Source organism: Camelus bactrianus, chromosome 13 (assembly GCF_048773025.1).
Source record: "Camelus bactrianus isolate YW-2024 breed Bactrian camel chromosome 13, ASM4877302v1, whole genome shotgun sequence".
Classification (NCBI taxonomy): domain Eukaryota; kingdom Metazoa; phylum Chordata; class Mammalia; order Artiodactyla; family Camelidae; genus Camelus; species Camelus bactrianus.
In genome coordinates, this window is record NC_133551.1 from 16,271,186 (window position 1) to 16,299,052 (window position 27,867).

A 27,867-nucleotide genomic window follows, 5' to 3' on the forward strand; every position below is an offset into this window, starting at 1 on the left:
ATTGTTTCCTTTGCTGAGCAAAGCTTTTAAGTTTTACTAGGTCTCATTTGTTTATTTTTGCTTGTATTTCTTCTGCCTTGGGAGACTGAGCTAAGAAAACATTGCTATGATTGATGTCCAAGAATGTTTTGCCTCTGTTCTATTCTAGAAGTTCTATGGCATCATGTCTTATATTGAGGTCTTTATGCCATTTTGAGTTTGTTTGTATGTGGTATGAGGGAGTGTTTTAATTTCATTGATTTACATGCAGCTGTCCCTTTTCCAACACCAGTTGGGAAAGACAGTTGAAGAGGTTGTCTTTTCTCCACTGTATATTGTTGCCTCCTTTGTTATAGATTAATTGACCGTAAGTGTATGAGTTTATTTCTGGGCTCTCTATTCTGTTCCATTGATCTATGTGTCTGTTTTTGTGCCAGTACCATACTGTTTTGATTACTGTAGTTTTGTGGTATAAAGTCACATAGTTGGTTTATGCGTGTTATTTAAACCCAGTTAGTCTGGCTTCACAGTTTTTGCTATTAACCATAATGCTGCTATGTAGCTATATCTATGTCTGTATTTATATCTATATATCTATCTCCTTAAGTATGATAATAAGGAATAACAGTGTTATTGCACATGATACTAAATTTGGTGTAGATTGCATCATGCAACATTTTCTGCATTTACCTTTTTCCCACTTAGCTTTATGCTTCTGAGGTTCATCCATGTTGATGTCCGCAGCTCTAATTCATTCATTTTGTCTCCTGTATAGAATTCAGCCATGTGAATTTACCTCAATTTATTTATTAATTTTCATTTTCATGGATACTCAGTTTAGTTCTAAGTTTTTTTACTATCATAAGTAATTTTGCAATGAGTATTTTTCACACATGTCTCCTAGTGGACAAATGAGTTTCTCTAGGTTGTATTGTATGAGTGGGACTGATGGTCACAGAGCACATGCACGGGCAGTTTTACTAGATTTTGCTAGGTTTGCTTTCCAAAATGGTTGACCAGTTCACATTTCCAAAGGCAGTGTATGTTTCAATTGCTCCTCATCTTTGCCACAATTATATTTTTTGGGTGTTTTAGTTTTTGCCCAGCTGATGTGCACACAGTAGAGTCTTATTGTGGTCTTAATATTTACATTCTTAACACTGAGGGTATGCCTGCTCTAGTTATCTCTCCATAACAAATTACCCCAAAGTTTAACCTCTTAAAACAACCAATTTATTAAGTTTAGGTGTTTCATGAATCACAAATTCAAACAGGTAAGAGCAGATATGGCTTGTCTTGGTCCTAAGATGCCTGGGGCCTCAGCTGGGAACAGTAAACAGCTGGGAGTGATGCCATGGAGGGGGCTGGTACCATCTGAAAGCATCTTTACTCAGAGTGGACATAGACCTCATTTCTCAATGAGAAGAATGTCAAAAAACTTGTGAACATGTTTAGAACAGTCTTCATGCCCCACAAGTGCTGTTTGGTCATTTTCTCTAAAATAACATTCAGTTAACAGGGTATAGTTTGTTTTGAATAACACTTTATATATTATTATTAAATTTCATGTTTTTTCTAGAAAGATATTAATGTCTCCAGAGAGTTTATTGAAGCATAAAAGTAGTGATGAAAATAACAAAATAAACACTTCATAATAATTTTATTATCTTGAATAGTGAAGTGGATTCCAGAGAGAATATTGTGGATCTATGTATTGGAACAAATAAATCTCTGAGTTTGATGATTTCCCACAAGCAAAAAAAAAAGGGGGGGGGGTGTGGAGAGGGAAGAACCAGATAGCTCTGAGAGTAGGATTTTGTTAGGATTGGCCAATCATTTGCCTCTAGCCCATGATGTTATTTATTAGAGTAATTTCTTAGTAAGCAGTAGGGTACAAGTTAAGTTTTACACCTATTGTTTTGGTAAACCCATAAAGGTTTTCCAGAACACACAGAATAATTCTTTTCCTTACAAAACTGTTGGGTTTTTTGATGAAGATGTAGAAGGGATTTTAGTGAACACCAGCTTTTTTTCCTTCCTGACTTGCACACCTTTCTCTGTAGAACTCCCTGTCCCCAGATCCATGTAATTCTGCAGAGGCAGTCATCATGTGCATCCACTGGTCTGGGCACAGAAGTAGGCTCTGACCCAGCGTGGACCATCAGAGTCCCCTCTGGGGATTGACGTAGTACAGGAGGGACTTCTCCTTCATCAGGGACCGTGAACTCTTCTACAAGTGTAGAGTGGCTGGTGGCTCTATTTTCTGCCCCATGGAAAGAGCCTGTTGAGGCTGAAGTCAGCTCTGAGGAAAGCAGGGCTAGGAGGTAGAGAGAGAGGCAGAGTTCTGATGGTACAGTTTGACCTGTTAGATCTTACTGCAACAAAAGTCCACCCTCGGACTTCCTGGTTATGTGAGCTCACTGCTTCCCTTTTTTTGCTAAAGCTGCTTTAGCTGCTAAAGCTATTGTGTGGTCTGGCGCTTGCTACTGAGACAGTCTTGACTCATATCAATTCCAAAAGTACAAAAGCAAGTTTCAAAGCCTTCCTCTTTATAGCAAAAATTGTGCTAAGCCTACTAAATTCAGGGAAAATCAGACCAAAATAAATGACAACTATGTATGGAGGGAAAGCAAAATGAAAAAAAAAAAAATTTGGTGGTGTTCTATCTGAACAGCATAGGTAAGACCACTGGTGAGCGGATTCTACACTGGGTGTTAGGTATTGAACATGTGTGAACGAGAAGTGCTTGGCAGCTTTGTGATTTATCACAGGGAAGAAACCTGTTGTTTTCTGAGCATGGTATAGATAGGACTGAGGTCATCCACAGGTCAGTGAGTGACAAAAAAGGACATGGCTACTTGAATGCGAGAGGCTTTTTCTGCATGCCAGTAACCACATGATTTATTTACGGAGAACAGCCTGCACTTAACTCAGCCATGTACTTCCTGACTTTTACTCAGTGTTACAGAAAAGAGTGAAAAATTTAGTAACAAGGTGGTTGTGGTCCTTGAGTATGAGTTTTCAGCATACTGTATAAAGAAGTGGGCAGCAAAGACAAGTCTTTTTTCCACATGATAATGGTCTTAGCTGCTAAAAAGGAGGAGTGCTCTTAAGCTTGGGAAATGAGAAAAGAGATGAAAACATTTCTTCCTGGCAAAGATAATGCTATTGAGGCCATTTCAGTGACAACAGGTGGCTTGCACAAAAATATTGTTTTTAATCCTGAAAGGAAGGGATCAGAATTTCTAAAGAAATTTCTGAACTCTGATGAAAATGGCTAAACTGCAAAGAGTAAGTCTCAGAATATTTGATGATTTTTAAAAAATGGATAAAGATATCAGTGCTCAGTTATAGGGTTTATTTATTTTTTGATTAATTACTCTATCATTATAAAGAATGCAATCTATTCAGCAAAGTACAAAGGAGAAGATATGAAATAACCCCAAATCCCATACCGTCAGTGACGTGCTAGGCTTCCCTTCATGCACACATAGAAAGAGAAGGCTAGACAGACAGAAATGTACATAGCTAGACAGCACTCATTTTATAAAAATCATATCACGCTCTTTAAGAGAAAGTCTCCAACTTAATTTTACGTATATTAGAAAATCCAATTTACTGGAAGAAGAAACTGAAATGAAAATAAATGTAACTGAATTCAACACAAGAAAAAAGTTGAAGTAAAAACGAAAACTGCTGATGAATGTTCCTTCCCCACAAGAGTTACAAAATTATAAAAAAAACATTGAGAAATTAAAGTCGTTCTCTTTTTTAACTACATGTACTAATTTTAGATTCTATTAATTGACTTCCTGCCATAAAAGATAAGAAAATTACCAGTCTCACTTCCGTTTCCTACCTTCCAGTGTTGTTCGTTACCTTATGCTGATTTTGCCAAGGCGTTCGCACATTTACGTTTGGTTCTGTAATGACCATAGTTGTTTATGGTTAGCATGACATTTGGACAGATTCAGCGTTCACCATGGGCTTTGTATCACTGCTTCTTCATTACTGACTTCTTTATTTCCATAGGTCCAATTGGATGTGAAGGGGCCAGAGGTTTTCCATCTTTCTTCTGATTATTCAAAGAGACCTGTCTTGTGCCTTTAAATGAAATGCAGCTGGGCTGGTGTACTACTCTTGGCTCACACTGGTTTTCCCGTACAATTTTATTCCGTTGCTTGTTTGGCACCGAGTTAATACTGTGGAGGCCAACCTGATTCTGCCCCTACCTCGGAGCTGACTTGACTTTTATGCATAAAATTTTCATTGTTATAGTAAACAGTCTTATGGTAACTGGGGAAAGGGGGTGGGAAGGGATAAACCTGGGAGTTTGAGATTTGCAAATATTAACCACCATATATAAAAATAGATTAAAAATGTCTTTTGAACCGTATTCAATATCTTGTAATAACCTTTAATGAAAAAGAATATGAAAACAAATATATGTATATATATATACATGACAGGGACACCATGCAGTTAACACTTGTAACTGACTATCCTTCAATGTAAGAAAGTAAAATAAATTTTTCATTGTTAATGTTCAAAACCTTCACTAGAATATGGGTTAGTGTTGAAAGCTCTGTGTCAATATTCCCTGAAAGATAGTGTGTTCTTTCAACATAAAAATTTTTTTTCCTTCATTTTGGTGAAAAGATTCTGTATGTTACATTTGAATACTTTTTCTATTTCATCCGTAGTTTAATTCAGGGATGCCAATAGTGGATTATCTTTGTTCTCGATATCCATTACCATCTCTGAATTTTCTTTAATATCTTTATATTTTTCCTTTGTATTTACTATAATTATCTCACTATAATAAAAATCTTTTCCGTATGTTAGTAAGTCTGTGGCTTCGGCCCCCATTTGCCACTGTGTATTTTCATCCTTTCTAGTCTGTGGGGATGTGTTTTGAGTGCAGTCTATGTCCTTAAAGATAGATGAAAACATATTCTGTCATTTCTATGTGTTTGAGGGAGGGGACATGGAGGTTTTGTGTGTCTTTTAAATTCCAGCCTGATGAAAATTCTCTTCTAATTTTTAAAAGCTCTGGGTCTCATTTCTTATTCCTAATGATGTTTATTTTTTCCTTTTTTTTTTTTTTTTCCTCTTTCCTTTAAACTTCCCAGAAGCTATTTGTTTTTTTCTGGGACTGTTTTCCTTCTTGAAATACATTTTTTTTTTTTTGAAGTTTCTTCCTTAGAGAGTATCTGTTTGGTAGAAAATTTTCACATTTTATTTTATTTGGGATGATCTCTATTTTGCCATTGTTGTTTCTTTTCTTACAGTGATGGCTAGGATCCCCTGCGTTCTTTCTTCTCTTATGCGATGGCTAGGATCCTTCAGTACAATGTATAAAAGAAGTGCTGATAATGAGAACATCAATCAGTGTCCAGTCAGGAAAACAGCATCCATTCTAGGTGTTTCAACAGAGTAGATTTAATAGAAAGAATTGGTTACATAGGTGATGAGAGAATAGAGTCAAACAGCTTGTACTTCATATAACAAAAACAAACAAAAGATACCAGTCATGTTATTACTAAAAAGTTTATTTAAAAACCACCACAAATAAAGACAAATATTAGGATGGTGAAGTTCCCCAAAGATGAGCAAGAGCAGGGAGCTCTGTCAGCCCTGGACTGGAAGGAAATGGGAGGCAGGGCTCGTGAAGCTCGGGAACCAGGGCTACAGTGGGACATGGAACCGTGACAGGGACCAGGAGTTGGAACAATGAAGACTCAGGAAGTGGGACAGATTATGGGAGAGACAGGCAGAGAAACACTCTGATTATACCTTTTTGCCATCCTCCAGTCCTTTAGCATCACTTCCCCCTGGCCAGACCTATCTTGGTGCCAGAGGGCCGACTGGGAACTAGTGTCCCACCCACCTTTAAAATGAAGCAATGGTTCACCTCGTTATATAATCCTAGGTAGAACCATCACTCAGAACTTTGAAAACATTACTTTCCCATTTTTCTGTCTCTTCCTTTTAGAAGTTTTAGACAATTATCATCTCTCTTGAAGCTAACATTCCTTGTTTAACTTTCCTCTCATATTTTTTTTATTTTTTAATATTAATTCTGAGGGATTTCAAAGGCCATATTTTCCAGATCACTAACCTTCTGTTTAATCAAATCTATTCTAAAATTTCTTTTCTTTTCTTAATTCTTAAAACCATCTTTACTAAGGTGCAGTATACTCATCTTTAAGTATATAGTTCAATGAATTTTGAGAAATGCATACAACCAAAATGCTTTTTAGATGCATTCATGTTGTTGCTTGTATCAGCAGCTTGTCCCTTTTTATTGGTGAGAAGTCTTCTGTTGCATGGACACAGCACTATCTGTTGATGCGTTTGTTTGGGACTGTTCCAAACTTGCTATGAACGTTCACGTCTTTGTGTGGACATATGTTTTCATTATCTCGGGTAAACACCTAGAGGTAGAAAGGCTAGTCATGTGGTAAGAAAGTGCTTAAATTTACAGTAAACTGCAAACTCTTACCCACAGTGGTTGTGCCATTTTCTGTCCCCACTAGCGACGCATGACAGTTCCAGTTTTTCTGCCTCCTCACCAACACTTGGTATTCTCGGTGTTTTTAATTTTAGTCATTCTATTGGTGGGTAACGGTGTCTACTGTGGTTTTAATGTTCAATTTGCTGATGAATAGTGATGCTGAGTATCTCTGAAGGTAGGCAAAACTGACATTGCTACTCAGGTTTTGCGACAATGTGCTTGAGTATTCATTGCATGCTAAGCGCTGTGCTTCAGGATAATGTTTAAGCCTTTGTTCTTTTTGAATTGTGACAGGGTAGTTCCTACTCCCATATTTCAGATAATCCTATTTTCCACCTAAGATGACATTAAGTGTGGTAGGCCAAATGATGTCTCCCCACACCCCTCACCCCAAAGCTGCCACGCCTAAATCCCCAGAACGTGTTAAGTGGCTTCGGTTATACGGCAAAGGAACTACGGTTGCTCATCGCCCATCTTGAACGTGGGAGAGCAGCCCGCATTAGCCAGGTGGGCTCACCATAATCCTAAGGGCCTTCAAAAAGGAAAGAGGGAGGCAGAAGAGCACGCAGAGGGACGCAGTGTAAGGACTCGGCCCAGTTTTGCTGCCTTTGAAGTTGGAGGAATAGGGTCACAAATCAAGGAAAGTGAGAGCCTCTGAAGCTGGAAAAGGCAAGGAAACAGGTTCTCCCCTAGAGCTTCTAGGAAGGAAAGCAGGCCTGCCCATACCTCGATTTTAACCCAGGGAGACCCATGCCAGATGTCAGACTTCCAGAGCTATTAAGACAGAATAAATTTGTGATGTTTTAAACCACTGATTTGACGGTGATTTGTTACAGCAGCAGTAGGGAACTAACACACTAAGGTAATCATTGGCTGTAAGCATTACTGCTCCCTCAGTCGTCAGACAACAAAGCACCTGGGGTTCCCTCACCAGCCCTTCATCTCCATTCTCACTTTCCTTTTGGCCATTTCAGTAACATCACCATGAAGAGATGAGCAGACACTCTAATCTCAACGAGCCTGGTGTGTTCAATTTTATGTCATATTATCACGAGAAGAGCTCGATGCGAAGGGCAAGTCTGCCCAGGAGTGAGGCTGCTCTCACTCGCGCGTGCTTCCCCTACTCTCATTAGCTACGGTTTCCTGTTTCCCGCTAGTGTTCCAGGAAAGAACAGAAACAAGCAGCAGGCGCATGAGGTTTGTGACCATGTGTTTTTTTTTTCCTCCCCTTTTTGGCTTATGGTAAATTAGCTCAGTACTAGCCAGGTGTGCAGCACCCGAAGGGAGAGGAACACAAGCCTTTCGCGGTGGGAACACGGCGCACACCACGGGAGCAGGCTCGGCGGGGGCACTGGTGGTAGGACTGCCGTGAAGAAGCAACGCGGACGGGGGCCCGCACAGCAGGCAGGCACTCGCACGCGATCGAGGTGTCAGCAGGGCTGGCTGCGTTTGAGGCCTTTCTCCCTGGCGTAGACGGCCAGTTCCCTCTTACGTGCTCGCGTGGTCTTTTCTCGGTTTGTGTCTCTCTGTCCTAATCTGCTCTTATGAAGACGTCAGTCTTACTGGATTAAGGCCCATCCGTAGGACCTGACTTTACCTTAATTATCTCTTTAAAGCCCTACATTTAAATACAGTCATATTCTGAGGTACTGGGGGGTCAGGACTTCAACAGATGAATTTTGGCAGGACACAATTCAGCCCTCGTCAGAGGGCACAAAGGCGACTAGATAAGGCATACAGAAAATGCTCAGGGAAGTTAAAATGAAAGTATTTAACCTCACATCCAGTATTTGTGTGTAAGAGAAAAGTTAAATGAGTGTCAAATGCTGATAGTTCTGGAGTGAAGACATGCCCAGATTTTTATAATTAGTTACATAAGGAAATGAGGAAACTAGATTTTATATTAAGCCCTAACAGTGATAAAATGAAGCAATCACTGGAATAAAAATAGTAAGCATTATGTTGTAAAACGCATCAATATTTGTAACTGCAGTAACAATCACAGCAATAGAAATGGTAAAAGCTATTAAAATAATTTCCTAAAAATGTATTTCTTGAGGTAAAGGACAACTTTAGAAACACACATTAATCAACTTGGCTAAAACCAGAAGAGGCAATGGTGAAGCTCAAAAGTACTTCTGAAGAAAAAAGTATAAATTCATATTTCATTTTTATAAGGATGAGGGCTCTTACAGTGTCAGTCCTTTAAATATGAATATTTTCAACATTACTTTAACAGTAATTCAGACAAACGGTACAAGGAAAAAGGAGAAGCACTTTTTAGAAACTATGGAATGAATCCAGTGGCTTCTCAGCAAACACCCGGCTGGAATTGACTGGTGGACGTTTGACCCCCTCGTCTCTCTGTTCTCACCCAAACACATAAAAACCAGGAATCCATAAACATCTGCAGTATCCACAGAAAGTAAATCAGGAAGCAAGTGCACTGAATATTAGGATCCAAGACTCAATAAATTGTTTTATCCTTGGAAGATACTTTAATTTTGCAGTTATTGATTAATTAAAAAACACAGCTGTTTCCAGCATTTCCTAGCTACAGTGGTGCATAGGAAACTCCATTCTAAACAAAGAAGTAAGTAATGAAATAACAACACACCTTAACGTTTTACATTGATAGGTTACAGTGTACAAGGTGCTTTCACATAACATTATTTCATTTGATTCTTCAACAAGCAGAAAAAACAGTGGGAAATAAAAATGATTATTTTAGGCTTACAATGAGTATTTTCAGGCCAATGGGCAGTCACTACAAGAACATATCAAAACAAGACAGCAATGCCCACAAGCCACAATATTTTTTTGGTAGGCTGACAGTTTGATATCAATTAGATATTTAGCATCAGTGAAGGAGGAAGGAATCAGAACAGACACAAGGTTCTCATGATATTCAAAGAACTGTAAGAACACTGTAAGAGTAAGAAGGAAGATGCCCTAAAATACCGCCTTACCACGGCTGGCTCCAAAGCACATGAGCGCTTCAAAACGCCACATGAAAAGAATCTTGTCACAACACGTCAAAGTTAGAAGGGACCTCAGAAACTGCCTAATGGAACTCTTCCATTTCACAGATAAGACAACTGAGGCCAAGGGCATGAGGATAGTGACAGATCGGGCCTGACACTCAGACAACTTGACTTTCAGTCTAGGGCTCCTTCCTCTACAATGTCACCTCCTTATTATTTATTGAGCAAAATGTAATTTCTTGTTTCAAATAATGTAATTTGAGATTAAATACTGATTCATTCCATTTATTTCTTATTCAAGTTTTTATCTTATTCTTGGCTAAATTGTGGCTGAAACTGGGAATTTTATATAATTCTAAGATTCTAATTCAGTGTACTTGAGTGGTTAGAAATAGACTCCCTTGAGATGTTTGAAAGCTTGCTAATGTTCTTTAAATGGAGAGTTACGTGGTTAACTAGCCCTCAAAACCAGCTTATGCCTAGGGGTCACTACCTAGGTAGATTCTATAGCAAATTGTGCTGGGCAGTAGTAATTTCATAAAATGTTTTTTTCAGAATTCATAGAAATCTTTTTTAATTACTGGAACTCTAAAAATGTAATAATCAAATTGTCATCCCTATGATTTATTAAAATTATTATGCAATAATTTTACAATAATATACAACAAAGGTACCATAGCATTTATAGCATACATATAGAATACATGATCAGCATGTTCTTGGGTCTAAATGAAATACAAAAAAACTAATTAAAATATTTTATACAAATGATGTTTTAAATTTATTAACATGATATATTTTTGTTACATAAAACTTGCTACAGCAAAGTATTTCATTTTTCTTGCACGTTTTAAATATAGGTGGCCCAGTCAATCAGTATCAACTTTGAAGTGACATGACCGTGCAGAAACACTTGACAACCAAAAGATGTACAGAGCGATGCAGAGAACATCTCAGACAGATCTTTTCAGTGTCTTCAAAGGTGTTACAAGGGTGTGGTACAGATGAGAAGAAGCAGAGTCAGTGACCTATCTGCACCGGTAATGAAGCGAAAAAAGAGTGCTTATGTACATTAAGGTCAGTCTGATTAAATACAGCTCATCTTATATGCATGTAAATTGGTCATAAAAGATGAACGCAGTTTATTTTTAACTATTTTGGTGTGTCATCTTACGATAGGTCACTGACACACAGAGATAAAACCAGACAGGAAATTTAAAAGCAAAGAAAAAATAGTTTAAAAACTGAGTTAAGCCATGGAGTCTCAACAAACAGTGAACAAAATGTGCAAAAGTGCTTGAAATTTCCACATGACAGCCATGTTAAGTCAGTTGGCAAAAAGTATATAAAAAACTAAACTCAAATACTAAAATTGTATCTGCATGATCATAATTGTTTAATAAAAGAAGAGGCTAGAAATTGACATATCTAAAAAGACCACACCTCAAAATTAAAACACAACTGTGGCAGTTTTATAAACTTTGTCCTTTCCCATTGGTGAGGCACGGGGCGGAAGCTGGAGCCGCGACAGCGCCTCCGCTGAGGCTGACAAATTCGGCGCCCCAGCACAGTCATCTGGCAACAGCTCCTTCTGTTCTTCTCTGCGACAAAACACAAGCAAAGCAAAACAAACAAAAAACCCTCTGCATTTAAATGAAAGTGCCTCCGTATTGTTTACAAAAATTAAGCCATTTGTTTGACTTAGCAAAGTATTTGTCCATATTAATGTTCTTTTTTAGCTCATTTCTCTTCTTTTAAAAAAGTTTACAATGAGCACTATTTGAGAAACTTAAAAATGCGTCACTTTGTTTAGTCATATTCTATTAAAATATTGGCTAAAACCCTGATGGAAAGTTAAGGTTTAGGAATCTTAGAACTCCTCTCTGTTACCTACGTAAGTGCTGGTACCAAGTGAGGGAATCCGGGTGACAGTGAGCCTTACTGTTCACTTTTCCTGCAAATGAGACATACCTGTCACGCTGCACAGGCTGGTCACTTAGTTACTCAAGGGGATGATGACAGAAAAGGTGACAAAGGGAAACAGAGCTTCTGAGCTGCAGGAATCCAAATTGCTGGGTCTAGCTACTCTGTGTTAGTGAGTTCTAAGAAAGTTATTATTTTGTTTCTATAAATTTACTTGGTGAAGAGACACTATCTTCAAAAATTGTCAAGAGTTTTGGCAAAACTGAGTATGAGCTACTCAAAGTAAAAATAATTATTAGAAAGTACATCCTCAAGCAACTGACCAACAAAAATATTGGCAAGCACTTCTAAGAGCAACATTCACCCTTCCCTTCCAATGTCACAGAGCCGTAACACTGCCCATCTGAAACACCAACAAAATAAAATCAAGCACTATTTGCAGAAAAACTAATGAAATGAGAAAGGAAGAAATGGATGTAGGAGGAGAGGAGAAAGACAAACCAAAGAGCAGCAGGAAAGTGTCTAGTTCTGTGCTCTGGCACAGACGACGCGTGCTTAGCGGTGCCTTGTTACACAGGTGATGCAGAGTGCACACACGGATGACGGCAATAAAGACCTCACTCAGTCGCTGGAATGAAGGAACTAGGTAACTGCTTCGACAAGGACGGTCTCGGCTCTACCTTCTCTCTCAACAGAGTGCAAAGACTGAGTGTGAGCTCTGATGTCATCTGGTTGCTCATCCTTAAAATTCGCAAAATTCTTTTCCACATTTTTCTGTTATAGAGACACGGATATCTTCTTCTTCATAGTCATCAAAGTTGCTGGTATCTCCAGAGCCTCGGAACTTTGGTATGAATGGAGCTTCAACCTACAATTGAGACAGAGGGAAAACAGAAGTGTGATATTTCTTATAATAAGAAATATATATTTGGTATTCTTGTCAGTTCCTGGCACAAAGCTTTTAAAACCCTTGGATCTCCCAAGAGTTAAGAGTGGTAAAGGTGCCTTTTGTTATGTTAATGAGGTGCCTTCGGGGGGGGGGGGGGGGGAACCCCCGAGGTAACCTAAGGACGGAGGCTGGTTGCCAGGGGAACCAACCGTGTGATTAGAGGGTTGGAACTTTCAGCCCCACTCCTTGACCTCCTGGAAGGGGAGAGCAGCTGGAGATTGAGTTCAATTATCAACGGACAGTGACTTAATCATGCCCATGTAATGAAGCCTCCATAAAACCCCCAGGAGGGGTTCAGTTTCCAGAGTGCTTCTGGGTTGGTGAACATGTGGGGATCTGAGGGTGCTTGCCTCGGGAGAGGAGGAAGCCCTGGGCCCCTTCCCACATACCTTGCCCTAGGCATGTCTTTCATCTGGCTGTTCCTCGGTTACACCCCTTTACAATAAACTGGTAATCTACTAAGTAAAGTTTCTCAGTTCTGTGAACCACCCACCAAATTAGTCGATCCCTCAGGGGTTTGTGGGAATCCTGATCTATAGCTTCCTGGTCGGAAGCCCACGTGACAAACTGGACTTGCAGTTGGTTTCCTCAGATCGTGTCAGAAGTGAGTTAACTGCTTGGTGGGATGGAAAAAGGAAAAATAAGTGCCTGAGAATTTCTAAGGAAAATAAATTCTATTGCTACATGGTGGCAATCTTTAAATGCCTTTAAGTCCCTACATGATAACAGCATTAAAAGAGGAAGCAAACTGTAGATTTGCTATTAATTGCAATATTTCCATTCAAGGACTGGTACAATGCAATACTTAAAAGAGATTTCTAGGATAACTAACTGTTCGCATCAAAATGCTGGCACTTAAGGTTACAGAACTCCACTTTTTCCTTTTTCAGTTTCTTATTTCTAAAGTCTATTTTTCTATCCCTTTTTCCTTAATTCCTTCCTCCCTACGTGACAGAAAACTCAGACTTATTTTTAATCTGCTTTCTTTTCTAATTCTCAGGTTTATTTTGTTTTAAAAAAATCTGGCCATCAAAAATTTCTGGGAAATTTGAAAAAAAATCTCTTTCAGAATTATAAAATTGTCTGAACATTTTTCTTCTTGGACCCTAAAAATAAAATGTCTTTCCATTATTTAAAATATGGTCTTTATAAAGATAATATGGTATACTGAATATGTTTGAGGAAAAGATTTTAAAAGCTGAAAAAAATAGTATCACGATTGACACAGCGTTCATAACGTTTATGGACGATCACACACAGGCTGTGTCATTTCCTCAGCACAGCGCTGTGAGGGAGGTGGGGTAGGCATTGTGATTTCCATTTTACAGCTTATAAAACGGAGAGTTGACCAAATTCACATGACTAATAAGTGGCTAAAGCAGGTTTCAAATTCTTAATTTTCCACTTCCAGTCCAGAGCTGTTTCTAATATTTACACCAGTAGTTTCTGAAGTTTTTGATTTATATGCTTTTTAGTAAATTATTTTTTGAGTACATATCACCAATACAGGTATAGTTATTTATAAATTATTGACACACATGACTAAGCTAGTATAATATACACACAAACAAGACATTTTAAAAGAATAAGGTGAAAAATAAGAAGGACTGGAGAATCTGGTATCCTTCTGTTTGCCAGCTGCTGGCCTCGTGTGCCTGTCTGGGGACTGCAGTCCTGCACCATGCGGAAGCACGAACTAAGCAGACAGAAGCCTCCTGTCAAGCCAGGCAGCAACTTAGGACCACAGCTACTGAGCAGTCATCTCCAGAAGATGACTGTACAGTCTGAGTTGTCCAGGCCCTTTCCTTCCGTTTCCTGTCTTTCTGCCAGATGCCCTTGGCTAGTTCATTGTTCATGAGCATTTAGTCAGAGGACAGAAACAACTACGAAGACCCTTCAGATTTACTATTATTTCTGTGCTCCTGTACAGAAGTAGAAGAATCTGTACAGTTACAGTTGAGAGGATATTAAAACAAATGGCTGCATTAAAGTACTGAATTATTTCTACTTGTAAAGTATCCAGGGACGCCCAAGTCCACTTCTGCTGACCATCACAATATGCTGTCAGTCAAGCTGCCCCCACAACCACCTGTCTGTTGCAGGGCACCACTTCCTGGCAGGTATGTTGTTTCCTACCGGAGCTAAGTCAAGCCCTCTGTAAGCAAGTGAACGCTAAGTGAGCAGGAGCAGTTCAGCTCTACCTATTTTAAGAATGACTGTTAAAGTTACAATACATGATATGGATAGGTTAGTAAATATTGGCTAAGTAGCAGCAGAAATTTTTATTTCTAAATATAAATAGGAAAATATTCAAAACATACCATAAATCTTTAAAAATACTAATAAAATGGACAAGCCTCAAGAAAATCTAATCAATGCGTCTAAATATAGCATTAATTAATAATACGACAATAAAGATCATATGAATAGTGATAATTGCAAAGGATATGAATGATTTTATAGGAAAATATAAATTTCTAAAATTGACTCAAGAAGAGGCAAAAATTTGAAAAGACCAATATCCACAGAAGAGTTAATTTGTTAAAATTTCCAAGATATAAATATAATTCCTATGTTCTTTAAATTTCCGAAAGAATAAGAAACATGGAAAATTTTCAAACTCACTTTATGAATCCAACTCCATACGAATCCATATGGATTTTATGAAGCCATAAATCTCAACTCCAGAAGAACAAAAGCTACAAGTCAATAAAACCTATGACTATGGAAGTAAATCCTACATAAAATTTCAGCAAATTGATTTCAGGCAGATATTAAAATAATACCCTATGATTAGTGATGTTTGCTTCAGGAATGTTAGGATATCTCATCAGTATGACTCCTTATACTAATATGTCAAAGAAGATAAAATACAGTATGCTGGCAATTAAAGATATTTTCTTGACCGGAACAAGAATACTTTTCCAAGACAAACAGCTAATTTCATATTTGGTGGCAAAGCATGAAAGGCATTCTCATTTAAAAGAGGAACAAGACAAGATAGCTCAACAGGCCCACCATTTTAAAGTATTATTCTAGACATTCCAGCATATAAAATAAAACAAAATGGAAATAAAAGATATAAATATTAAAAAAGAAGCAGCAAATGACATCTCTGTCCACTGTGATTATCTGTCAATAAAATCCAAAGGAATCGCTGAAAAAATCTGTGAAAATCAAGAACAGAATTTATTTACTAAGGTGGCCAATTACACCATAAACAGAAATGTTTTCTCCTATATACTCTTGTAGTGGGAAAGAAACACATTCACAATAGTAACCAAAGTATAAATTTAAGGAAAAACTTTGAAGAAGTTGGCCTTGTATGAGGGAGGGGTCTACAAATTTACTGAATGACAGAAAATACTCAAATATTTGTAGAAATATAACATGTTCATTATAAAGAATTTTCAAGAGTTTGGTTCTCTTCTAATTAGAGTACTGTAACCCCAATTAAGATCCCCAAATACAACATACATATTAAGACCAATTAAACAAAGGAGTTATTGTTTAATGGGTACAGAGTTTCAGTTTCGCAAGATGAAAAAAGTTCTGGAGATAAATGGTAGTACAATAACATGAATGTACTACTTAATGCCACTGAACTGTACACTTACATATGATGAAGATATTAAATTTTATGTTATGTGTACTTTACTACAATAAAAACTGGAAAAAACTGAATTACGTATTTTTCACAAACACGAGAACTCCACATATTAAATATGTATTTTGAAAACTGAAAAACATTATAAAGCTGCATAAAATGGTATAGTGTGCATACATGAACAGACAAAAAGAACTCATAAAAAATGAAGTTCAGAAACAGACTGAAGTATACAGTAATTCGTATTAGCAAAGGTGGAGTTTCAAATAAGAGTACAGATAATTATTCAACAAATGCTGAGAGGATAATCGGGTAATTATTAAACAACAATAACAAAATTTAGATCAAAAAGCACTGAAAGAAAATGTAGATTAAGTAAGTCACCCAAACAGAATCTTGCAGTAGGTAGTAACTGTGATGTAACGGTCTGAAGCTGCGGGGAAAGTGCAGGTCGGAGGAAGTAGATGTCAGGTGGCTACTGAAGTCATGGGAACGGACTGTAGTGATAACGCGCACAGAAAGAAAGAGTGAATACGCCAGATGTTAACAGAAGTGCTGTCTGGGTGATGGGGTTACGACAATTTCAAGTCTATTTACTTAACAAATGATTACCTGATTATAACTCTATGGAGCATACCTCAACCAGAAAGAAGAATAGAATCTGGACCAGTCTATTTCATCTTTCCCTCCAAGCTGCTCTTCCTTTCGCATTCTCTACCTTAACCCAAATTTTAAGGATAAGAAGTAATTGGCTTGAGATCTCAGGGCTAATGGCCGGCTGATCTGGAATTCAGCCCGATGTCTCCCTAACCCCAGAGTTCCTGCTCTCTTTCTGCTGCCCTCTGAGGCAGTCTTCCTGCTCCAAAAATGCTCGAAGCATGAAAAGTTAAGTAGATAGTGTGTAAAATCCATGACTAGCTTATGAAACAATATATTGTTCTGTTTGGGGGTTTTATTTCATTACAAATGTTCAAAGGCCTTTAAAGAGGTAATGTGGCCCTGGAATTGGGAATCTGAAGAACCTGGAATCTAATATTGGTGTTATTTTGCAGCTGTGTGATTATGTTTAAAGTAGTCAACCTTTCTGAGCCAATTTTCTCGAGGAAAATGGTACCACTGATCCCAGAGGACTGCTTCAAAGATTAAAATGAGAAGTTACAGAGTTGCTTTTGTTAATTATAAAGTAATACATCGGTGCTAGAAAATCTAGAAAGAAATATGAAATGTTTATTTATTAGGTTTAAAATCTATTTTAAACTGCTTTGGACCTTATTCTTGACTACATAACATATCCAGTTGAGATAATGACGCTAACGGCTATGTTGGATGAATTTAATGGTTAAAGAGTTTCTGAACCCTTCTTTGCCTCTCAAAGAGGGGTTTTGGTCTTGCTATATTTTCTATTTGCTGCATTTTAAAATTCTTTTAATGTTTTAAAAAATCTTTATAAAAATATAAATTAGAAAAATTGTGTTAATAATAATTAGAGCATTTACATTTTTTCTCTAAGGAAATTCACTCGTGTGGCAGCACAGTGTTATTAAATGTGGCAAATTTCCGAAACGGAAGTTTTGGTTTCATGAAAAAAAGAAAAATTAATATATTCAATATGAAAACACTTTATTCATAAAAATCATCTTTAACTGGGCATTTAAGAAGCAAAAGGAGAGAGAAAGGTTGTTCAGCACAGCAGAATCTTTTCTTAAATGTCTCAATTTATTACAAAGGTGAGGCAATAATGACTGAAAAATATCTGATGCATCCAGCAATTAAATGTTATTAAATCTGGCTGTGTGCCATTTCTCGTAGGAGAATATATTTGTTTACATGTCATCCTACTAATATGGCCTCATGTCAGTTCTGACGCACAAACCCTTAGAACATTGCCTAATGTGTAATCACCATGGTCTGTGAAGAGAAAGAGGCGAGAGTAGGAAAAACTTAATAAGGAAAACATATGAAATTGATGGTCAAGACTGAATATACGCTTTCTCTTCTATCAAGGAGAAAACTCAGTTTTAAGTTGTGGGCTAGAAAATTTCTTTACGTCCTGCATAAGATTAATTCAAAAGGTAAAAAATTAAAAAACCACGTGCTCAGTTGGAGACACTTCTACTACATATAACGTAGACAGGAACTTTTAAATTGAAGAAAGAAAAGGCTCACCTTCCTCTGGTAAATAGCGATCCAGTCCGTTGTGGCAAACCACTTGTGCGTTTTTATGTCGCTCACACCGTTCTTCAGGTTTCCGAACCGCTTCGTCAGGTCCACCTGCAGCAGGTTCCTTAGAAGGTCCTTGAGATCCGAACTGAAGTGCGATGGGAACCGGACCTGCAGGACAGACCGCAGTATAACACATGTTCCAACACTCAGGTTTCTGTTTTGATTTCAGAAAGGTTTTTTTTTTTTTTTTTGAGGTGGCAGATCAATATATAAACAGAAATATGTAATGATGAGCTTCAACTACTTTTAACTACATTCTTCAGTCTTGACAGTAGCCTTTAAAAGGAGAATTATTTGGTTGAATGAGCTAAAACTGTTCTTTTAGGGCCTTGTTTTGGTCATGAACCCTCTTTAAGAAATGGATCCTTCTCCAGAAAAATGTGCATTAAGTACAGACTTTTCCAACTTTTCTAGAAACGTCAAAAGGTTTACCCATCTTCAAGAGAGACCCCTTGAATCCCACAATATAAACCTTGGTCTTAGAGACATACACACTTAAACTTGTAATTTAAGTAGAAAGAGCAGCATATGAAAATGTCAGTATATACACTTTTGAAAGAGACGATCAAAAAGGAAGTCTAAAAATGATTATAAAAACCCATGCTGTCTTTTATAGCACAGGAAACCACTTTTACTAGTGGGTGACTTTTAAGCATAATTTTGCTATTATGCAATAGTTTAAAAATAATTTAGATTGGTTTAAAAGTATTTTCCATCTTCTAAATTGTGAAGACTTTACAATTAGTTGACTGACCCCCAGCCTTAAAAACAAACAAAACACCCAAAATAACTAAAGATGCTACGTATTAGACCATCAATAAAACACAGTGCCAAACACAGGAGACCCAGGCTTGCTTCCTGTTTGTTTCAACACATTCGTCTCTAACTCTCTGCTCCAACCTAACTCCTAGTTCTCACCTTTTACTAATACGGGTGCTGAAAAATTGGAACAGGTATTACTGAGGGATGGTATTAGAAGGAATAGCTGCATCTCGGCCCCATTTCATGTTCCCACCTTCACTAAACAGAATATTCTCTGCATTTTCATGGCCTCAACTTCAAACTAACCACAGATCTCTGAAGAAATCCCTTAAAGGGTCAACAGGTCCATTTCTGAACTCCTTGCATTCTTTCTCTGGTTCTCTACATGTGCCATCATCACCTTGTAACCTGCATCACGCACTGTCACCTAACCTCAGGGGATCTCCACAATGCATTCATTCATTTAATGATGCTGTAGTATTTGTGCATGTCTGTCTCGCCCTGACTGTGAGCTTCTAGAGGGAAGGTACTGTGCCATTTTTGTGTTTTTATTCCCAGAATTAACTAAATCATTTCAAATAATGTAGTTCGTCTATTTGACAGTTACTTATTGAGTACCTACTACGTACCAGGCACAGTTCTAGGCACTGGATATACATCAGTCAGCAAAAACAAAGACTCGGATTTCATGGAACTTAATCCTAGTTGGATATGACATACTTGGTGAATATGGCATTAATTCTGTTCTGAGAGATGGAGAAACTAAGGTTCAGAGACGTTGTATATCTTACCCAATCATTACACTATAAAGTGGCGGAGCTGCGATTAGAAATCTCGTGTGACAATTTCTAGCCTCAAGAATTTTGCTCTTTGTTACACTGTCTTCAAACATAAAGAACTCTAGTTTATATCATGATTTTTAAAAGTCAAAAAACAATTTTAGTGTAAATCATAAACAAAAATCACCATCACACCAGAGGAAAACCAGCAGTTGTGTCAAGCACCAAAGACTGTTTGAAGGTTAAATAGCTAATGAGTGACCAAGTTTGGGGGTTAGCTCATATAAATTAGCAACCAAAAATCTCATTTTTGCAAAACCTATATTATTACAGATTATAAGAGGTTCTGTGTTCTAAAAAAAAAAATACATCTGAATTACCACCCTCTCTAGTTTTTGCTTTTGACACACAATGACTTATTAGAATTTAGGCATTGTGCTAAACGGTTTATAAGCACTAATTCATAAAATCCAAAACAAAACAATGAGATAAGTATGGTTATAACCCCCATTTTATAGAGAGATTAAGTCATTTGTCTGGGATTACAGAGCTAATAAATGGTAGAGCTATAATTCCAAACCAGGTGCTCCAACCCCATAACATATACCTTAACTCAAGGGTATTGTCAGGAACCTTATGAAAGACTGAAATTTTCATTTTAAAAATATTTGCTGCATATTTCCTCATTTACTCTAGCTGGAGTGAAAACTAGACAATATTCAAAGGCACACTGTCTACTTGAAAAATAACATGATTATTTAACACAGCAGTTATATCTTAACTTTGTTTCGATTCCAAAGAAATAATTTATTTGAAGCAGACTTATATTCAATTACAACAGAGTCTGCATGAGCCACTGAATGCAATGCGTCAGTTATTCTCCCCTTCATGGTGTTCAAAATGGTGGACAGTGAGGTACCACATGTAAATTATCTTCTGAACTCAGGTGATATGCAGTGCCATGGATGAAGAATATATATACCTGAATATTTTGGAATGCAGATAAAGTGGTAGTCTTGAGTTAGTTAATGAGTGTGTTTACCTGTTCAGTCCTCAGAACAGCCATTCTTAACTGAGGAGTGGTGGTAGAGGGTTGTGACGGTAGATACCAGAGTCACTGGGGAACCTTTTCAAATCCTAGACATGTCCTCCTCACCTGCACGTCACACCCTCCTTTCCCCAGAGATACTGACAGGAAGCCCACGCCTTCATAGTAAGGCATGTTGGTGATGGGAGTCTGTCCTATCCTTAAGGTACACTCGAGGAGAAATAATGAGGATTATTGTGAAAGTTATTTTGGTGAGTGCTCTGAAATGTAATCAGAAATGTAGTTTCTTTGTTGATTGAAATTTCCAAAGAGCCATGCTGATTCATCAACTGAAATTAGCAAAAACCAGAAAATAGCTTAAAAGAAGTTATGTGTTAAATGCACGACTTTTATTTGTAGTTTTTAATCTGGAAACACCAAAGACTTCTCTAATGGAAAAAATGATTACTTTTCCTTCAAAACTGTATCAAGCTTTGATATTGTATTATTTATATCACTATTATCAGTTACAACTGCTGTAGAATGTAGAAAGTAAAATCAGAATTCCAGAATGTTGTAGATCACTGAAGCTTAATTTGTTCTAAACCTTCATTTGAAAGACAGCCTGAGCTTCAGTGAGACTACCAGCTCGGTCAGTTTCATTACTGGGAAAACAACTTAATCCTCCTGGCCCTTACATCTGTCTGCAGTCCATTTTCTGCAAATAAGCTGAAAGCAGCTGTAAAGAGCCAGCTATGGAAAAGAAGCAGTTTAACTGTATTAAACTAGTAGATCTTAGTGATAAGGTTACTGGAAACCGGCATCATTTAACATGAAAGAGTTGTCTGTGCAATATATACTCCCTGGAGAGTTTACTGGGTATTTTTTTCCCCCTAATATTTCTTGTTTAGAATTCTTTTTCAGGCTTTAGAGACCAAGTTACTTCTGTTTCTTAACGATATATTCTTGAGGATGAATCTGTTTCTACAGTGAGGTACAGACACACACGCACCAACCTTTCCACACGTGCTGTGTATCAAAATCACTTGTAATAATTTAAAGAATTCAGGTGTTTGGAATACACAGAAGGCCCAATGAGTCAGTATCCCTGAGAGTGGGCATCTACTCTGAAAGCTTCATGAAGGCAGAGACCACAACTGACCTGCTGTGTCCAGTACTGGTCTGCCATATACTATGAGCTTAATAAATATTGAATGAATGCATGAATTTAAATTCAACAAACACTGACTGAGTACCATGTATGTGCTGGGCACTGATGGGCTTGGGATGTGGCAGTAAACCAAAGAAGATGAAGATGACTGCCTCCACAGTGTTTATATTCCAGTGAGAAAGATAATAACTAACTTAGCAACAAGAGTGACCCTGCAAAGATGCTGTCAACCTACTGTTTCTGACAAAACCTTGCACTGTGAGGTTTTTAGTTTTTTACTCTGAAGAAAATGGGGAATCACTGCAAGGTTCTGAAAGGAGTAAAGGATCTGATTTAATGTTTTTAAAGAACTACTCTAGTGACTCAGAAGAAGAGAGCAGTGTCAGTGGAGGTGGTAGGAAGTGGTTGAATTCTGTGCATTTTCTAAAGATAGAGCCAAGCTGGTATTCCTGTGCATCAAACATGGGTAAGGACTCGAGGGTGTTTGGCCTGAGTAACTGAAAGGATGGTGTTGCCATCAACTGAAATGGGAAAGATGGTGGGAGGAACAGATCTGCTAAGGAAAACAAAAATCTGTCAGTTTTAGACAGGCTGAATTTGAGATATTTATTAGACATCTGAGTGGAGATCTCAGGTAGGAAGTTAAGTTGGATCCAAGAGTCTGCAACTCATGAGTCATGTATGGACCGAAAAAATGAATTTGGGAATTGTCAGCTAGCATTAAAAGTCTTAAGACTGGATAAGCCCACCATGGAGGAAGTGCAGAGAAAGAAGAGAAGAGGACCAAGCCCAAAAGACTTAGAAGGAAAGATCAGTAATTGAAGAGTAAAGCTAAGATTATGAAGCGTCCCTGCAGCCAGGGAGTAATAAATGAACCACTGAACTACATTCTCTCTTGTTTTGCCACCAACTAGCTTTTGTCTTTGGGCAATTCTGAGCCTTGATTTACCTACATATAGGATAAAGGAGTTAAACTAAATAAAACTGAACATTTTGGCATCTCAAAAATTCTACTAAGCTATTTCTTTTGCTTCAATGCCTGGGCTCCAATTCCAACTCCATTTACATAAATGTTCTATGCTTTAGGGCGAATTCTTTTTACCTTTCTGAGTCTCACGCTATCTATAAAATTATAGGAGTGTATTTCATCTGGCAAGTGTGAAAAGAAATTAGATAACTTTTATGAAACTGCCTTGCATCTTGACTAGTATCTTGTAGGCACTAATTCATATTTCAGTTTTTCAATCTTGTCATTAGAATAATATTTTAATGATCTGAAGTTGAATTTTTGAATCAAAGAAGGAACCTGGAAATCAGCAGTATCTATTGTTATGTTTCCAGACTACTTAAGAACAGCTTGTGCTAGTTGGAGAAGTGTAAGAAGTTCTTCTTTTCTTCTTGTCTCAAGCTCCACCTGTTAAATTTATAGAACAGACACTCTCTTCTTTTCTTAAGGTACTTAAATTTGATAGAGTGAGGGGGAAATGGACAACTATAACCCTGTTTTATAAGGACAGAATTGTGAATATAGCTGATACCTTAAGTAACTCTGTCAAATCATATTGCATAATATGTTAAATCAACTATGAAATTCAACCTGAACTGAGCAAACTCAAGAGAATATTTGTTCTGTTTTCAGCACTGATTATAAAGTCTTACACATTTTGCTTTTAGGAGTAACTATTATTTTCTAAAAATTTAAGAGAAAGTTACATCCAAAAAGCAAATCAGTGCATGTTGTATAGGATCCATACTGGATGATTTAAGTTCACTAACTGGTTTACTGACTCTTTTAATTGTAGAAATAAGACCAAAATCAAATTTGTCTAAACTCCGCTTAATCACAGAAATCACAAAATTGATCTCTGATTGAAGAAGGGAAAATTTTTATTGCTATTCTGCAGGTTACAGGGGAAAAGATCATTTAACTAGTAACATTTTATTTTGTGCAGCAGGATAAAATTTACTGGACTTAAATGACCCAAGAGCCTGCACTCGACAAATAAACAATAATCTATTAACTTCTGTCCACAAGCATGTTGAAATGAAATTTTAAGAAATTCTCTCTCTAAATTAGTACAGTTCTAAGAAATCTACAATTCCACTAAAAAATCATCTAGCAAAAATAAGCATGTACATTGGCTAATTTTTCAAAAGACATAACAACTTTTCATATATGAGGCTTTCTAACAGATACGATGCCAAGCTCCGCACAGCCTCAAAGGACCTGGATCTTATATAATCAGTCTGGATACTATATATGAAAAGAAACATCTAGGAAATTAAAAACAATACTTATAAGTAGCAGTGCCATGACTGTGAGCTCACAGTGAACAGATAGGATGAACCCAGAGGTCACAGAGGTCACAGAGGCTCACCCACCTCGTCCTCAGTCTCCTCTGTGAAACAAGTGGCAAGCATTTGCCCACAGATCCCCTAGAGTTAAGGACTATCAGAGCAAGCATTAAGAAGAATTTTAAATGTCCACAGCAGGTGGTTAAAAAATGGCCCTGGGTTTTATACAAAAGGTGCAACTGCTTTTATATTTTATGAAAATAACTACCAAGTATTTTAAGACTTTTAAGCTATAGACATAGGCAAACGAAAAATAGCATTTTAATTTCTCAAAAAGCACTAACAATGGTGTCTCAGAAAAAGTGTAGTGGTATATCTGCATGTGTGTATGCTATTTAGGGAGATACAGAAAAAAGCTAACACAGTAGGCCTGAGCCTGCTACTCTTATTTAAAGAAGGCCCGCCTGCTAGTTTGGCCCTTGGCAGGTATCTGGGAATTGGAGTGGTAACCGTTCCAGACATTGAAACGAAACTTTCCTAAATGACATGAATGCCTCTCTGTACCTAGACTGTTGGTACAAACAATATGCTGAACATTTGCTTTTGTTTTGGGAGTGCGGGATTTTGATATGTGCTAGATAGAGGGTGCACATGTGATCCCAGTAAAATCCTGGGCACTGAGTCTTTAATGCACTTCCCTGGTAGACAACATTTCATCCACATTTGTTGCTGGAGGAATGAAGTGTGTCCTTTGTGACTTCTCTGGGAGAGGACTCTTGAAGGCTTGTGCCTGGTGTCCTCTGGACATTGTCCCATATGCCTTTTCCCTTTGCTGATTTTACTTAATGTCCTTTCTTGTAACATACCTTGCAACGAAGGAACTTGTTACAATGTAAGGTATTCATTCCTTAAGTATCACTATACACTGGCTGAATTTTGTGATTCTTCCTAGAGAATCACCCACTCTGGGAATGTTTTTGGGGACCCTGGACACAGAAGGCAATAGCCATTTGGCTGCTAATCAACTACGCTACACAGGAATGTGGACTGCCCTTCGTGAAAAAGTTAATCTTTGATCATTCTCTGTATACATATGTTTACAACTTTATATTTTGTATAGTGTCTCCTTGTACATTTTTGGTGCTCATTAGAAATGGAATCATATTTATATATAATGGAGCTAACGATTTTTAAAATTAGGTAAGTCAGAAACTCTAAGGTTAAGGTTTCCATACTGCTGTTACTTGCCTGCCACCTTATTTGCAAATACTTTCGAACACAATGTTAACTTTTGTATTTCCAAGAGTAATGCAGCCAGATAGAGCTGCTGTGGAAGTCATAGCTGACTCCCGTCACAGAGTACACGGCACTGAAGTATGAAATTGAAAGGCTATATACAGAAGCTCAACATGTGTGTTGCTAGGATGAGGCATAGTTAATGCGGGAATTAGAAGACTTTTCTGTCAGCTATGCATTTCTAAACCTGAACCTTGATACTGCATGAATAATCTGACATTTAAAACCACCTCCTCTGTTTTTTTAAAGGCAAAAATATGTGTAGGAGAGAATATAACAAGCTGATTGATCATCTTTCTGTGCACTTAAAAATACCAGTTTGAGTTAAAATATTGCAAACAGAGAAAGATTAACAATCTAATGTTCAAATAAATGTACGTTAGTGAACTAATCACTTCATTAAACACATTTTATTTTAACTCTGGTAAGTCACTGATACCTATAATCTTTATAACATGGCTTCAGAAAAATATAATCAACATAAAATGTTGCATAAAATAATTACATGCTTTTTAAAAACTCAGAAGAAAACAATTCTGAAAGAAAAGTATATTTTTAAATGATAATTGATGTCATTAAAACCATTAAAAATTTTAAATACAAATACAGAATCTGTAAGATCAAAATTGGATTTTTAATGACTTGAACAATTAAAAAATTTAAAAACAAGTTAGTCTCCAGTTTGACTTTTTGCTAGTAATCAGAGAGATAGTAACATTTTGTGACGTGGATAGTGACGCCTTCTAGTTGGGATTTGAGTGCTGAAACAAATGGCTTTACTGGGAAATGGCGGATATGATTTTATAGTCACATAATACAGATCCTAGCGATCACTTATTGATAATATTTTGCTTTCGTGAGTTTTAGTTTAAGTGAGTAAACAGAATAAGAAAGGAAAATAACTTTACATCCAACATAGGGAGAGATAATCTGGCACCTTTATTTAAAAACAAGGGTACATCAAACAACCTTTCATATTTCTAAATAAACGAAGGGAAAAAAATCAAATATTGTGGTATGATAAAATTTCATGTTTCTACTCTTCTAAGATGAATAGGATTAAATTATTACGATTTAAAAATATATGCAGATTTAAATTTTAAGCTAATATTGGATCCTAAATGTTAAAGTTTGATATGAAATAAAAACATATTCATAAACAACTGAAAAACGATGTAAAATGATTGGCAAACGGAGGCCAATTCATACAGATGACGAGAACACATTTTTAACTAAAGCAATCTTTCTAAATAAATGAAATTCAGTATGACAGATGGCATCCTTGTCAGAAAATTTCATTCCTCTTACAAAGTGTGAATAAAAGCAATAAATAGTAAAGATTCAAGAACTTTGTAATTACCTGTAATTAAACTCTTTGGAACTATCACTATAATCTCTTCATTCTTAGTCTCTGTATTAGTAAAATATGCTTCTCCCATTCAGTGATTTAAAAGAGGATTTTAGTCCTCTCATCATTCCTTACATGATCTTTGGTTCTTATTTCCCCTTCAGATTTTATATAATCACTTCTCAGATTCTTAAAAAATAAATCACTGCCTTGTCTATTAATTTTTCTTGATGTTTAGTTTTTGTCCATCTCAAAAAGTTTTCTTACTGTGACTTTAATATTCTGCTGGGTGAAAACAATTACAAAGATAAGAAACCTGAAGTCTAGAGATCCACAAATGTAGCAAGGACAGCAGAAATACTTAATTACCTGAATACCTCATTCTGCCTTTCTGTATTACCTTAGGTGTAAATCTACCAAAACTTGGCTTAGTTATCTGTAAGAAGTACTCATTTTTTTACCTCTGACATAGTTGAAGTATACATTCTTAAGTCTGCGAATACTGCCTTAATGTAAAACTTTCCTCCATAAATGAAGTAAAGTATAACTGAAAACCCTGTGACCCCTGTGCACGGCATATGTACTGTGAGATATGGAACAATACTGGGTTGAGATGTGGATTCTAGGTGGTTGGACAGACTCATTCTATTGTTCCTACCGCCCAGCTCTGTAGCATCCATAATTTAAATTTAGGTCTTGGTAAAAAAGATAAACTATCACATTATGGCCATTCAGGATACCTTCTAAACAGCAAACATTATAAAATTTAAGTTCATGAATGCTAACGGTCAGCTTTTATACTAAACGTAGAACCTGAATCTGGCTGAGATACAAAGAAACTGAGATTTTTCCCCCTATCTCCTTCCAGATCCTTTAGGTTGATTAGGCTGGTCTCTTCCTTAGAAGGTCACAAAATATGAAAAAGTCAACTACATCACATCTCAGCGTAATGTCATGTCAAGATTGATGCTCTATTTCCTGGTCATATTCTATGTGTGGCTATGTGA

The 27,867-nt window shown here is 37.1% G+C and overlaps 1 protein-coding gene across 2 annotated transcripts in view; it reads right to left on the reverse strand.

Annotated features, from left to right (window-relative positions):
* Window positions 1-8,971: 8,971 nt before the first annotated feature.
* The window catches only part of PRKACB (protein kinase cAMP-activated catalytic subunit beta), a 116,933-nt gene continuing 98,037 nt past the window's right edge, over window positions 8,972-27,867 (reverse strand). For both annotated transcript variants that reach the window (XM_074376139.1, XM_010963332.3), the window contains exons 9-10: window positions 18,126-18,290; window positions 8,972-12,271 (exon numbers count right to left, since the gene is read on the reverse strand). In XM_074376139.1, the coding sequence (XP_074232240.1) occupies window positions 12,146-12,271; window positions 18,126-18,290 (291 nt within the window). In that variant the 3' untranslated portion in view covers window positions 8,972-12,145. The remainder of the gene's footprint in view (window positions 12,272-18,125; window positions 18,291-27,867) is intronic.